Source organism: Mauremys mutica, chromosome 13 (genome assembly GCF_020497125.1).
Source record: "Mauremys mutica isolate MM-2020 ecotype Southern chromosome 13, ASM2049712v1, whole genome shotgun sequence".
Classification (NCBI taxonomy): domain Eukaryota; kingdom Metazoa; phylum Chordata; order Testudines; family Geoemydidae; genus Mauremys; species Mauremys mutica.
Genome location: NC_059084.1, coordinates 58,651,723 through 58,663,959, shown reverse-complemented (window position 1 = coordinate 58,663,959; position 12,237 = coordinate 58,651,723). Strand labels below are relative to the sequence as shown.

Sequence of the window (12,237 nt, the reverse complement as noted above, 5' to 3'; positions counted from 1 at the left end):
GGCTGTGTATGGGATGGATAGATAGAGGCCATGTATGGGACGGATAGCTGGATGGATGGCTGTGCATGGGATGGATGAATGGATAGATGGCTGTGTAGGGGATGGATAGATAGATAGAGGCCGTGTCGGGGATGGATAGTTAGATACATGGCTGTGCATGGGATGGATAGATAGAGGCCGTGTATGGGATGGATAGTTAGATGGATGGCTGTGTATGGGATGGATAGATAGAGGCCGTGTATGGGATGGATAGTTAGATGGATGGCTGTGCATGGGATGGCTGGATAGATGGCTGTGCATGGTATGGATGGATGGATAGATGGCTGTGTAAGGGATGGATGGATAGATGGATGGCTGTGCATGGGATGGATAGATGGATGGCTGTGTGTAGGATGGATAGATAGAAAACCAAGAGTCCCTGACTGCTAATGCAGAAATTGCTGTACAGGACAGTAGGATACTGTCAGCTCCAGCAAGCTTAATGAAAATCAGCTCCATTGACAACTCAGAGATGGCGATGCACTTTTCAAAGGATGTTAATGACCATTATCCCCATTTTTCAGATGGGAAAGATGCTCCCAAACTATTTTTTTCAGCCCACATTGTTTGGGTTTTGGCAGTGTATCACCCCAGAGTATCACTGTGACCAGGTCTTCCCATTGTTGTTCTTTTTCCAGCTGACACAAAGGGAGAATGGAACAGACATGCCTTCTGCTCCTCACCATGTCTCTCCCCTCCCCTTCCATTTGCTCCCAGGAGGTATGGGTGACGGGTGTTTTCACTTCTCCAGCTAGCGGAGCAAAGACCCAATTAGTCAGCATGCAGCCACGCATGCAGTGGGAAATTCTCACTGACACCTACTCCCTTGTGTGGCCATGCATAGGCTGAGGTCAAAGCAGCTTTTGGTGTCAAAGGAAAACATGCAGAGCAACTTTGGAGAGTCTTTGGGCTTGCTCCCCATCCCCCAGGTCACAAAAGATACCCCAAATACCTCTCAACCAGGTCTGGTGCAACCATTTAGGCGACCTAGGCGGTCGCCTAAGGTGCTAGGATTTGTGGGGTGGCATTTTCTTCGGCAGCGACCGCGGCGGCCGGATCTTCGGCCGCCCCGGTCACCGCCGGCATTTAGGTGGAGGGAGCTGGGGCAGGGGAGCACAGGGAGGGCCACCTGCAGCAAGTAAGGGTGGGGGGGGTGGCACGCAGGGAAACTCCCCTCCCCAGGTCACCCCTGCCCCGCCTCCTCCCCGAGCATGCCATGGCTGCTTCACTTCTCCCACCTCCCAGGCTTGCGGCGCCAATCAGCTTTGGCGCCGCAAGCCTGGGAGGCAGGAGAAGTGAAGCAACGACGGCGTGCTCAGGGAGGAGGTGGGGCAAGGGTGAGTTGGGGTGGGTGGGGCACCTCAGGGCAGAGGGTGGGGAGCTGCCACAGGGGGGGCACCTCAGGGCGGAGGGGGGGAGCTGCCACGGGGGAAGCACCTCAGGGCTGGGGCTCGGGGACGGGGGGAGGGCGCAAGGTGGAAATTTCGCCTAGGGCACGAAACATCCTTGCACCGGCCCTGCTCTCAACCCATCCAGCTTTTACAGGTTTGGAGACAACCAAGGTAGAACTCCTGGTTTCAGAGGGTGAGAAAGAGTTTTCTTTCTTTCTTGACAGCTTTTATAGTCATATTAGAACAGCTACATGGGAGACCTTACAGAGGTGTGGCTGCGTTGGTGCAGCGGTGCCACTTCAAGGTCTCTAGTGTAGACACGGCCTGAGATTGACATAATTTTGTGGTGTAAACATGGGCTAAAATTCATGGACTGAACAGAGACATTAGATTTATGGCTTATTACAACAATCTGTAACCCACTAACTCTCTCTTTTTGTCCTGTGACTGCAGAGGTGTAAACAGGTCACTCCACCTTGAATGGTCTCTTAGGATATGTGCTAACTGCTTATGGGAAACTATCTATTCCACTTTGTATATAGCTGTGATACTCGAAGTACCTTCCCCAGACCTGAAGCTCTGTGTGGCTCGAAAGCTTGTCTTTCTTCCCAACAGAAGTTGTTCCGATAACACGTGATCTTTATAATACCCAGGGACCCACTTCTGCAATGCAGCTACAGACTGTAGTGGTCAGTCAGTACTACACCTATAGGGTCACAGCTTTAGCTGATGTACATGCCTGTGACCCCACAGATTCCAGTGTGGATCGGCTGGTACACACCATTTGGTGTGTTGATTATTGACTTAATGGAACAGTTTTCACTTACGCCAACTGGGGATCTGGCCCAACAAGCTTAGTGGAGTTGTGCCAATTCACACCATCAGGGAGGATCTGGCATGTTGACTTCAATGGAGCCACACTGATTGATGGCAACTGAGAATCTGGCCTACAGACTCAAAAAAACAAACTAAATGCCAGACTGTGCTCTCACTGAAACCTGTAACTGTTTTCTCCCTGAGTATACGGGGAGAAAGAATAGGGCTTAATAGCTATGTTAGGTTTTCCAGTAATGGGGAGTCTAAGAAGCATCAAGGAGTAGGTCCCTAGAGCATTTGCCAAAGAAGATATTAAATGCTCCAATGCCATCCCTGCCCAACTCCTTTGAGAAACAGAGAGAGGAGAGGCATGTGGGCTGAAGAGGTAGGTGAGGCATTTCTCGATGTGGGTAAAATTACGCTGAACCCCTTTAGATTATCTCGAAGGAGCTGAATCTAGATGCCTTTACTGGCTAAATTCACATCATGCCTCAAACTGTAATATACCCGGCATAAAACATTGCAGGTCCTGCTTCTCATCTCACTCTGAGTGTGAAGACAGGAATTTAACCCCAGCACCGTTAATGTTATGAAACCTGCATATGAACGGCTCTATTCTGATCTAATTTACTTTGTGTTTAAATGGACATACCCTCATTGATCTCAGTGACGTGACTTCAGATTTAATTCAGTTTAACAGAAAGAATAACCATGTCCTAAGTGATTATAGTGTGACAAAGACCATTTGGCGTCTGTTAATATATTCATTACAGCCGAGTGCCAGATCTGTTCCAAATAAGGTTGAGGACAAAGCAACTTTATTTGTAAATGTCAGCTTTCTTAAGTGATCAAAAATCTGAATTCTCTTCAATTTCATTGTGCCTTGTCTGGGAGCTTTCTAGTGTTCATGGCCAAAACGTGGGGACATGTGAGCAAAGGTTTTCTGGACACAGTCCTTCAAGTACAGCACTGTACAAAATCATCTCATTCTTCTAATATGAACATTCCTGGCGGTCAAACTATAGCTCTGACCATGCAAAATCAGCTACTCGGCTAGTGCATGTCACCCACTGCCCCTTTTGGGGCGCAATGCTGGAAAAATGTTTCTGAAGAATAGAGTTTAGATCTCCAAGGTGGCATGTGCCCAAGGGATTGAAGTGCACATGTGAGCAAGCCTAGGGCTCTGTTGTCACATGAGTGTTTACAGGGAGTTGGCTGTCACAGTGTCTGGATGATTTAAGGTGATACATGGTGATCACTGAAGCTGAGGTTCAGCCCCTGGGTTGGGGGTTACAGCCCTGTGCTTGGTAGTTTCAAGAGGATCTGTTTTGTGCACACTGCTTGCATTTTGCAGGAGCTGCTTTTAGAAGTTTTTGCCTGATATCAAGATTTCTAGTCTAGGAACAATATTTTAAGGTGCCCTAAAATCCTTATGTTTTATTTTACTTCTGCAACATTGTCAAGGTGAGTAAATAGAGGGAAGGTGAAAGACAGGGTCCTGGGTCCTGAACAATGGATTGGAGTGTGAAGTAAAGAAAATAAGTCACAGGGTAAATGGGTCATTTCCTGGTTCTCAGAGGTTTAAGTTTAATCATTCTCCACATTCTGGAAAGGTAAAATGGATTCATTGGGCAACTTTAACTCTGCATTAACAAAGTTTCAGGCATTTCTATATTAATCCATGTCTGGATTTTTAGCAGAACCTAAAGGGGTTAAACACCCACCTTGAATTCAGTGTGGATCCAGCTCCATGTAGACTAAAAACAAACTAAAAAGGAATCTGTATAATTTAGTTCAGTTTTGTTTAAGTGTACATCCAAGAGGGCCAATCATCCTTCATGTGTATGATCTTGAGGTCACAGAGTGAGAAATGCTTTGGCTCTCATCTCCTGTACTATAGTTTTACACTGGTGCAACCAGTGAGAGGGAAGGGGAAAAAAGATAGATTGGGAGGGGGTTAGAACTGGAGGGGTGAGAAGAAGGAAGAGGTTAAAAAGGTTAGTAAGAGAGAGGCTAAAGTGTAGATTAAGAGGGGCAGAAACAGAATTAAATGCATAAAAGTGGAGGGAGGGAAGAGAAAGAAATCAGGATTGAGGGTATTGAAGTCAGTGGAGCACTTTTGCTATAAATCCGGAATAAGTGTAAAGAGAATCAGGCCATTTCTGTAGCATACTGATTAAAAACGCTCTACCCATGTGTTTCCACAGTTTGTTGTTCAAACTGTTATGTAGTGGGAAGTATGGTGAAACAGCTATATGCTTTGTGGACAAATCTACATGGTTCCACTGCTTATATCACATGTGAGCTGGGAGTTGCATATGTTTCTGTTGTATCTACATTGCAACATCTCTGCTTTGAGAGACAGATTTTTATCTTAGCTATGTCAGTGTAAATTCACTGTGCTGGATTCAGCCATCCACAGTTGCAACTTAATTCGTGCAAATTCTCTACTGAGACTGGCATAAAACAGATGCATTTCCAATGCGTTCTTGGAGATACACAAGTCTAAGTTTGATGTAACTGAGACAACTGAGAACCATTGACTTAAATGACATTGCCGTGGATTTACACTTGTTGTGAGGAGAGAATCTGGCCAATATGATATCAGCCCTGGTAGATAGATGGATATGTATGGAGAGAGAGAGAGAGAGAGAGAGAGAGAGAGAGAGAGAGAGAGAAGAGTTTGTATGAAGATAGATAGGGAGAGAGAGAGAGAGATGATAGATGTCTAGGGAGATAGAGAAAGAGATGAGTATGTATGACGATAGAGAGATAGATAGACAGATGTCTAGGTACATAGATGTCTAGAGAGAGAGAAAGAGGGAGATAGCCATCTATCTCCATAGACATATAAGTATGAAGATAGTTATGCTTGAGCTCTGCCAAATGCTGTATCAAAATAATGATTTTTTTGTATTTATTTATTTATTTATTTATTTATTTGTATTTCTCAAGATGAAATATCCAGAAAGGATCACAGAAAATCACACCTCAGTGAGTGAGTTCATTATACTGGGCTTTTCTAACCTCCCACATATGGAGCACCTTCTCTTTCTGTTGTTCATATGTATTTATTTCATCACAGTGCTGGGCAACATCCTCATCCTCATCCTTATAAATGTGGACCCAGCCCTTCACACCCCCATGTATTTCTTCCTCAGGAACTTGTCCTTCCTGGAGATCTGCTACACCTCCGTCACCCTGCCCAAGATGATGGCCAACCTTCTCTCGGAAGATAAAACTATCTCCTTTGCCGGTTGTGCTGCACAAATGTATTTCTTTCTGTTATTTGGAGCGACAGAGTGCTGCCTGCTAGCCGTTATGGCTTATGACCGCTACAGCGCCATATGTAACCCACTGCGCTATGCGGAAATCATGAACAAGACCGTATGTGTCTGGCTGGCTGCTGGCTCATGGATCTGTGGCAGTCTCGTGGCCCTGGGCCACACCACATTTATCTTCACACTGCCTTTCTGCGGGTCCAACGTGATCAACCACTTCTTCTGTGAGATCCAGCCGGTGCTGACGCTGGTCTGTGGCGACACCTACTGGAATGAGTTCCAAATCATTGTGGCAGCTGCCTTCGTCATCATGATGCCCTTCCTGCTGATCCTGGTGTCCTACATCCACATCATCTCCACGATCCTTAAAATGAGCTCTGCCAAAGGCAGACACAGAGCTTTCTCCACCTGCTCCTCGCACCTCACTGTAGTGGTACTGTTCTATGGGACAGCCGTGTTCATCTACATACGCCCCAAATCCAGCTATTCCCTGGATGTGGACAAGTTGCTCTCTCTGTTCTATTCGGTGCTGACTCCAATACTGAACCCCATTATCTACAGCCTCAGGAACAAGGATGTTAAGGGAGCAATTCGAAGACTGGGAATCAAGATCTTTCCTCCAAAAACATAGGCAATTTTCTTCCAGTTGGACAGTACACCGAGGAATAGCTCTGCTCTAAAGAGAAATCTCCCTTATTGGAATATACCCTGAGAGTCATCTTGGGGACTGAGGGAAGTGTCTCCTAATGGGAAGCTCTAAGGATAAATCCTTCATATTGAACTAGTTAAAATATTGTGAATTTAATATTTCTATGATATTTTCTGCAGATTTTGAACTTCAATAAAAAAACTGCAATTATTTACCCCCATTTTCTGTTTACATTTTTGCATACATATTACCTATTAAAATGGAGTTTGTTGTAATTTTCTAAATTTTGATTTTCCCTGATTTTTTTTAATTATGATAAAGTGTGAAAAGTGTCAATATTTTTTGCAAAATATTTTTCTTCTTTGTTACAAATCTACAGAGCTCATGGAATTTTTAACGAAATTTCAAATGCCATTAGAAGATTTCCAACCCCCCATGTCTATTTCCCTGTTGTTTGATTGGCTCTAATTAAGGAACATCTCAGTTCTAGAGAGAAATATTTCTTACTGTAACATCGTCCAAAGCAGTGGTTCTCAAACTTGGGCTGCCAATTGTTCAGGGAAAGCCGCTGGTGGGCCGGGCCAGTTTGTTTACCTGCTGCGTCTGCAGGTTTGGCCAATCGTGGCTCCCACTGGCCACTGTTCACCGCTCCAGGCCAATGGGGGCTGCAGCAAGGGCGGCCAGCATGTCCCTCGGCCTGTGCCATTTTCCGCAGCCCCCATTGGCCTGGAGCGGCAAACCAGGTCCATCTAGCCCAGCATCCTGTCTTTCAACAGTGGCCAATGCCAGGTGCCCCAGAGGAAATGAACAGAACAAGTAATCATCAAGTGATCCATCCCCTGTCACCTGCTTACACAAAATAGTGGGGGTGGGGAGGAGAAGCTCCCTCATAACCTTCAGTCCTTTGAATCAAGTACTCACCTGGGGTGCAGGATACCCCCAGTTTTAAGTCCCCTCCTCCAGTTGAGGAATTTTAATAGGTCACCTCTCAGGTGAGTGGCCTCACCCCTGGACTAGGGGCCATCCTGATGTGGGGCTCCCTCAAGCTCTCCTGATGAAGCTATTCCACAGTGGATCAAATTATTAATGAACCATTGGGCCACAGAGAGGGAGAGAAAGCATGATAATGACTCCAGAGCCTGATGTTTACAGCATCCACTTGGGATGTGAAGGATCCAGTCCTCCTGCTCCACTGACCTTTTAAAATTATTTATCCACAGTGGAATAGCTTCAACAGGAGAGCGGGAGGACAGACATACCCTTCCTCTTGGTATCTCCCATTGTCTAGTGTAGGTGGCTCCCTGTCTCACATGCTGGAGTTTATGAATCCTGTTCTGAGGTGCCTGCCTTTCCCAATTCATTTCACCGGGAGCCAAACTCAGACTACATGAATCTCAGGGATTTTCTAGGCACGTAGAAGTTAGGCATTGCAATGCACAGCACCAGAAAGCCTACGGTTATTTATTTATTTATTTATTTATTTATTGTGAATTTAGCTCATAGGGCCAGCTTTTTAAAGTCATTTGGATGCCCATTGCGATATTCAGAAGAAAACTCATCGATTTCAATGGGAGTTGGGCACCCAGATGCTTTTGAAAATCCCACTCTCTTAAAAAAAATCTGCCCCTTTCTTCATTGATCTGATTTTGTTTTCTTGGGGCCTTAATGTCTCTCCATTCATGCAGGATGGAGGATCATGTTTCTTGAAGTGCTCAGTGCTCTTCAATGGGAAATTCTCTTCTGCTTGTAGCCAATTATTTCACTGAAACATTTAATAGAGGATTTATTGTTGCGGTTAAGTCTAATTAATTAATGGGTGATGGATAGGATTAAGTCAGGAGTCCAGGGTTGATGAGCATTTATGAGTGTGTATTAGGCATATAAGCAAAGTAAGGCTATAATGCAAGGCCTACAGGCTGAGGCCTGTAAGATTTCAGCTTAGCCATACTAGACTTTAGGCCTAATGAGGGTGGACATAGGTAGGTGACTCAAGAATAACTCTATACCAGTAAAGTTACAAGATCACTGAAAAGAATGTGCCAGTGGGTGATGTTTGGGAAATCATGCCACAATGTACCCCATCTAGATCGCAAGACACCGGATTGTAACATCACGAGAAATTCTGCAGTAACCGCAGATTACAACAGGAACTTCTATACCTCAGTGCTAATGGGAATAAGAGGAACTAGGATGATAACCTATGAAAAGCAGAGCACCCTAAAGTTTATTGGAAGTGGAGGTGCAAATAAGGACAAGGAAGTTGACATCCCTATGCATAGGTATGAGCCTTAGTTGTTGCGAATGTAACTCAGGATATAATGTGTTGTACAGTCTGTGTATTGTGGGTTGGGAGGAGGAAATGCATGGGGAGATTCCAGGTTGCCAACTATGTGTGATGAAGATGAGAATAATGACTGATTCTCCAGTGTCCCCCCAGAAGGAGATGTGAGTGAGGCTGGATATAGTGTTAAGCACTTTATCTGCTATTATATTTTAGTATTTATGGGGTAGTTGATCTGCATTTGCTAATAAAGGAACTTGCCATGAATTGGAATTGTTTCTCGTATGCTCTTAGGGTCTTCAAATGCTGATAGTATTGCTTCATTGCGTAGCCCTTAGGACACCAAAACTTTAACCACAGCAGTCTAGGAGATGAATCAATAATCCATACACCCATCCATGAATAAAGCAACACGCTCAATGTGGGGTTTTCTTCTGTGCATGTGTACACAGATTATATTATCAGAGGGGTAGCCGTGTTAGTCTGGTTCTGTAGAAGCAGCAAAGAATCCTGTGGCACCTTATAGACTAACAGACGTTTTGCAGCATGAGCTTTTGTGGGTGAATACGAAAGAAGAAGTGGGTATTCACCCACGAAAGCTCATGCTGCAAAACGTCTGTTAGTCTATAAGGTGCCACAGGATTCTTTGCTGCTTCTACAGATTATATTGTATATTATTGTGTATTAAAATATGCTATATTTCCTGCAGGTTATCATGGCTGTGATGTTATTCTCTTCCACTGAAATTATTTAAAATAATAATCAGGGATTAAACATGGAAAAAGAAGAGCCTAAAGTTAGGGTCATAAATTTGGGTTTTCAAAACTGACTTAGGCTGATGTCCACCCCTTTATAACACTAGTACAGTGTCCATACTATGTCTGTATAAAAACTGTGTGTAGATAAGTTGTAAGGAAATTTCAATTTTTTGTCCCAAGTTGGGATGGAATTTCTGAATTTCATTCCTATCTATCTATCTATCTATCTATCTATCTATCTATCTATCCCTTTCTGAAGTGTCTTCACTGGGACCGTATCCCTAGAAGATAAGGATCACATTTCCTTATCAACCTGCTCATACCAACAGAAATAAAACCAGTGATCTTCCTGCAGCATTTCTATCCCAGGAGGTGCTGTATTGACTGTGTCTCCTGAGACATGAAGTACACTTGAAATAGGGCCTTAAACTTTATGGTATGTCAGAACCAGAGTCCTGCTGCTGGAAAGAAGCAATTGGGAGGATTGTGAAAAAAAACCCAGGAGATGAATAAATATTTTTGTTTTCTTATATGAATTCATTTTGGTTAGAGTTTTATCTTGTGACTCACTTTTTACCTTGCTATATAGCCCACGTCTTTAAGCTCTCAAGATAAATTATCAGACAACCCAGAAGAACCAGAGACGCTTTCATGTGCATGGTACGCATGTTAGATTTTACTTTAGCGGCTACTCTTTGGGATTAAGTATCTGGAATGCAGAATTTGTTTTTACTCTTAATTCCTGCCTGCCAACAGCTTCTGAATTTGCAAGGTGCTGGCCACTGCAACTCTGATTTGACTAGGCATTTAAGAACGTAGGAATTACCCTGATGGTTCTAATCAGTGATCCACTTCAATACCCTTCCACTCACAGTGATCAGTGCCGCACACTTCAGAGGATGGTGCAGCAATGATATTTCCTTCTCAGAGGAAATGTTTCTCCCTGACTCACTCAGCTATGGATGGTTTGTGCCTTGAAACATGAGGGTTTACTTCCTTTATAATTTGCAATACTAGCTAATGTACTTGTGGAGATTTCTATTCACCTATTTCTATTAAGGCAGATTTTTTCAAAGTCACTTAGGATGTTTGGATTTTTATTTTCCATTAATTTTAAAAAGGTCAATAATCAAGATTTATACAGAGAGAAAGTTAAAAAATGTGCTTTTGAAATTGTCTTGAAGGGCTTACGGGAGCGTGTATAACATGTCCATATGTTGCTGTATGCCTGATTCAGAGCAGAAGTTTGACCATGGGTGTTCCACATCCCAGACAAGTACCCAAAGCTGTGTCTACACTATGGAGCACACAGTGGCACAGCTGTAAGGTCTCCCGTTTAGCTACTCTATGGTGATGGGAGAGAACACTCTCGTTGGCATAATTAAACCACCCCTAACAAGTAGCGGTAGCTATATCGGTGAGACAGCGTCTCTCACCAGCATAGCACTGTCCACACCAGTGCTTTTGTCTGTGACACTTATGTCGGTCAAGGGTGTTTTTTTTCACACCTCTGACCAACAAAAGTTTGACCGACAAAATTGCTAGTGTAGACAAAGCCCTGGCCACCACGCTATAGAATCAAAGCCACTGCCTTTCTCACATTGACTAGTTAATTTATTTATACAACGTGAAACAGCATCAGGAGAGGTACTTGAGAGACACACACTCCGATATAGTGGTCAGGGCACTCAGCTGGGATGTAGATGACAGACATTCCATCCTAAATTAGAGAAAGTCTGATGAACTGACATTTTCTGACACAAGCTGTTTAGTTGAAAATATCCTGACCTGCTCTATTCATCTGTAGAAAGCTTCAGAAAATTTTTCTGACCCTTTTGTTCTGCTTTCTCTGGTAGATGATAAAACACGTGCATGTAAATCCATGGAACAGCAGCTCAGTGACAGAATTCATTATCCTGGGTTTCCCTGGCACCCAAAAGGTACAAGTCTCACTCTTCATCCTCTTTCTAGCCATGTACCTCCTCTCCATCACTGGCAACATTGCTATAATCATCACCATCAGGATGGACAGCCGCCTCCACACCCCCATGTACCTCTTCCTGGGGAATCTGTCTTTCCTGGACATGGGATATACCTCAACCACAGTCCCCAAGCTACTGTCCATCCTGCTCACAGAGGTGAAAACTATTCCCTTTGCTGGCTGCTTGCTGCAATCTTATGTCTTCTTCTTCCTTGGCACGGCTGAGTGCTTTCTCCTTGCAGTGATGGCCTATGACAGATATGTAGCCATATGTTACCCGCTCAGGTACTCAACCATCATGAGCAAAAGAGTGTGCAAGTGGCTGATTATTGGTTCCTGGATCGGTGGGTGTCTGGCACCATTGGTGGCTGCCTTTTTGGTGATCAGTTTACCATTTTGCGGCCCCAACGTGGTCAACCATTTCTTTTGTGACATCCCACCGCTGCTAAAATTGGCCTGCGTGGACACATACAGAACACAGAAGGCCATATTCGTGCTTTCTGCCTTAGTGATTCTCAGCACGTTCCTGTCCACTCTGGTCTCGTATATGTACATTGTCATCACCATATTGAGGATCCCTTCTGCTGAAGGCCAGCATAAAACTTTCTCTACCTGCACCTCCCACCTGACTGTGGTCTCTCTGTACTACGGGACTGTGATTTTCATGTATGTGAGCCCAACGGCCCGATCCTCCTTTAACATGAACAAAATTGTAGCTGTTGTGTATAGTGTAATCACTCCAACATTGAACCCAATGATCTACAGTCTAAGGAATCAGGACATGAAAAGAGCATTGAGGAAAATATTCTTCAAAAGATGAGCTCACAGGAAAGAATTCAAGTGGCACAAGTAATTCCGTTTGGTAGAGGTGAAGGACAATTTCCCCAGGGGAAGGAAGGAAGGGTGATGCTGCACTCAATTAAAACTAGACAGGACAATGTTTTGGAACAGTGGTTCTGCAGGGAGACAGACAACTCAAAAAAGAATGTCAGCCCACATTTCAGAGGTATGTAACACAGACCCCCTGAGTTGAGAACAGGG

At 44.2% G+C, this 12,237-nt stretch overlaps 2 protein-coding genes across 2 annotated transcripts; both read left to right on the top strand.

Annotated features, from left to right (window-relative positions):
* The first annotated feature begins 5,201 nt into the window (after nt 1–5,201).
* LOC123348956 (olfactory receptor 10C1-like) lies at nt 5,202–6,451 on the top strand. The gene is made up of 2 exons (XM_044986664.1): nt 5,202–6,125; nt 6,425–6,451. Exons 1-2 carry the CDS (start codon nt 5,202–5,204, stop codon nt 6,449–6,451), a joined length of 951 nt encoding a protein of 316 aa, XP_044842599.1.
* A 1,688-nt stretch (nt 6,452–8,139) lies between these two features.
* On the top strand, nt 8,140–12,016 carry LOC123347879 (olfactory receptor 6N1-like). The gene is made up of 3 exons (XM_044985068.1): nt 8,140–8,155; nt 9,545–9,589; nt 11,088–12,016. Exons 1-3 carry the CDS (start codon nt 8,140–8,142, stop codon nt 12,014–12,016), a joined length of 990 nt encoding a protein of 329 aa, XP_044841003.1.
* The last annotated feature ends 221 nt before the right edge of the window (nt 12,017–12,237 follow it).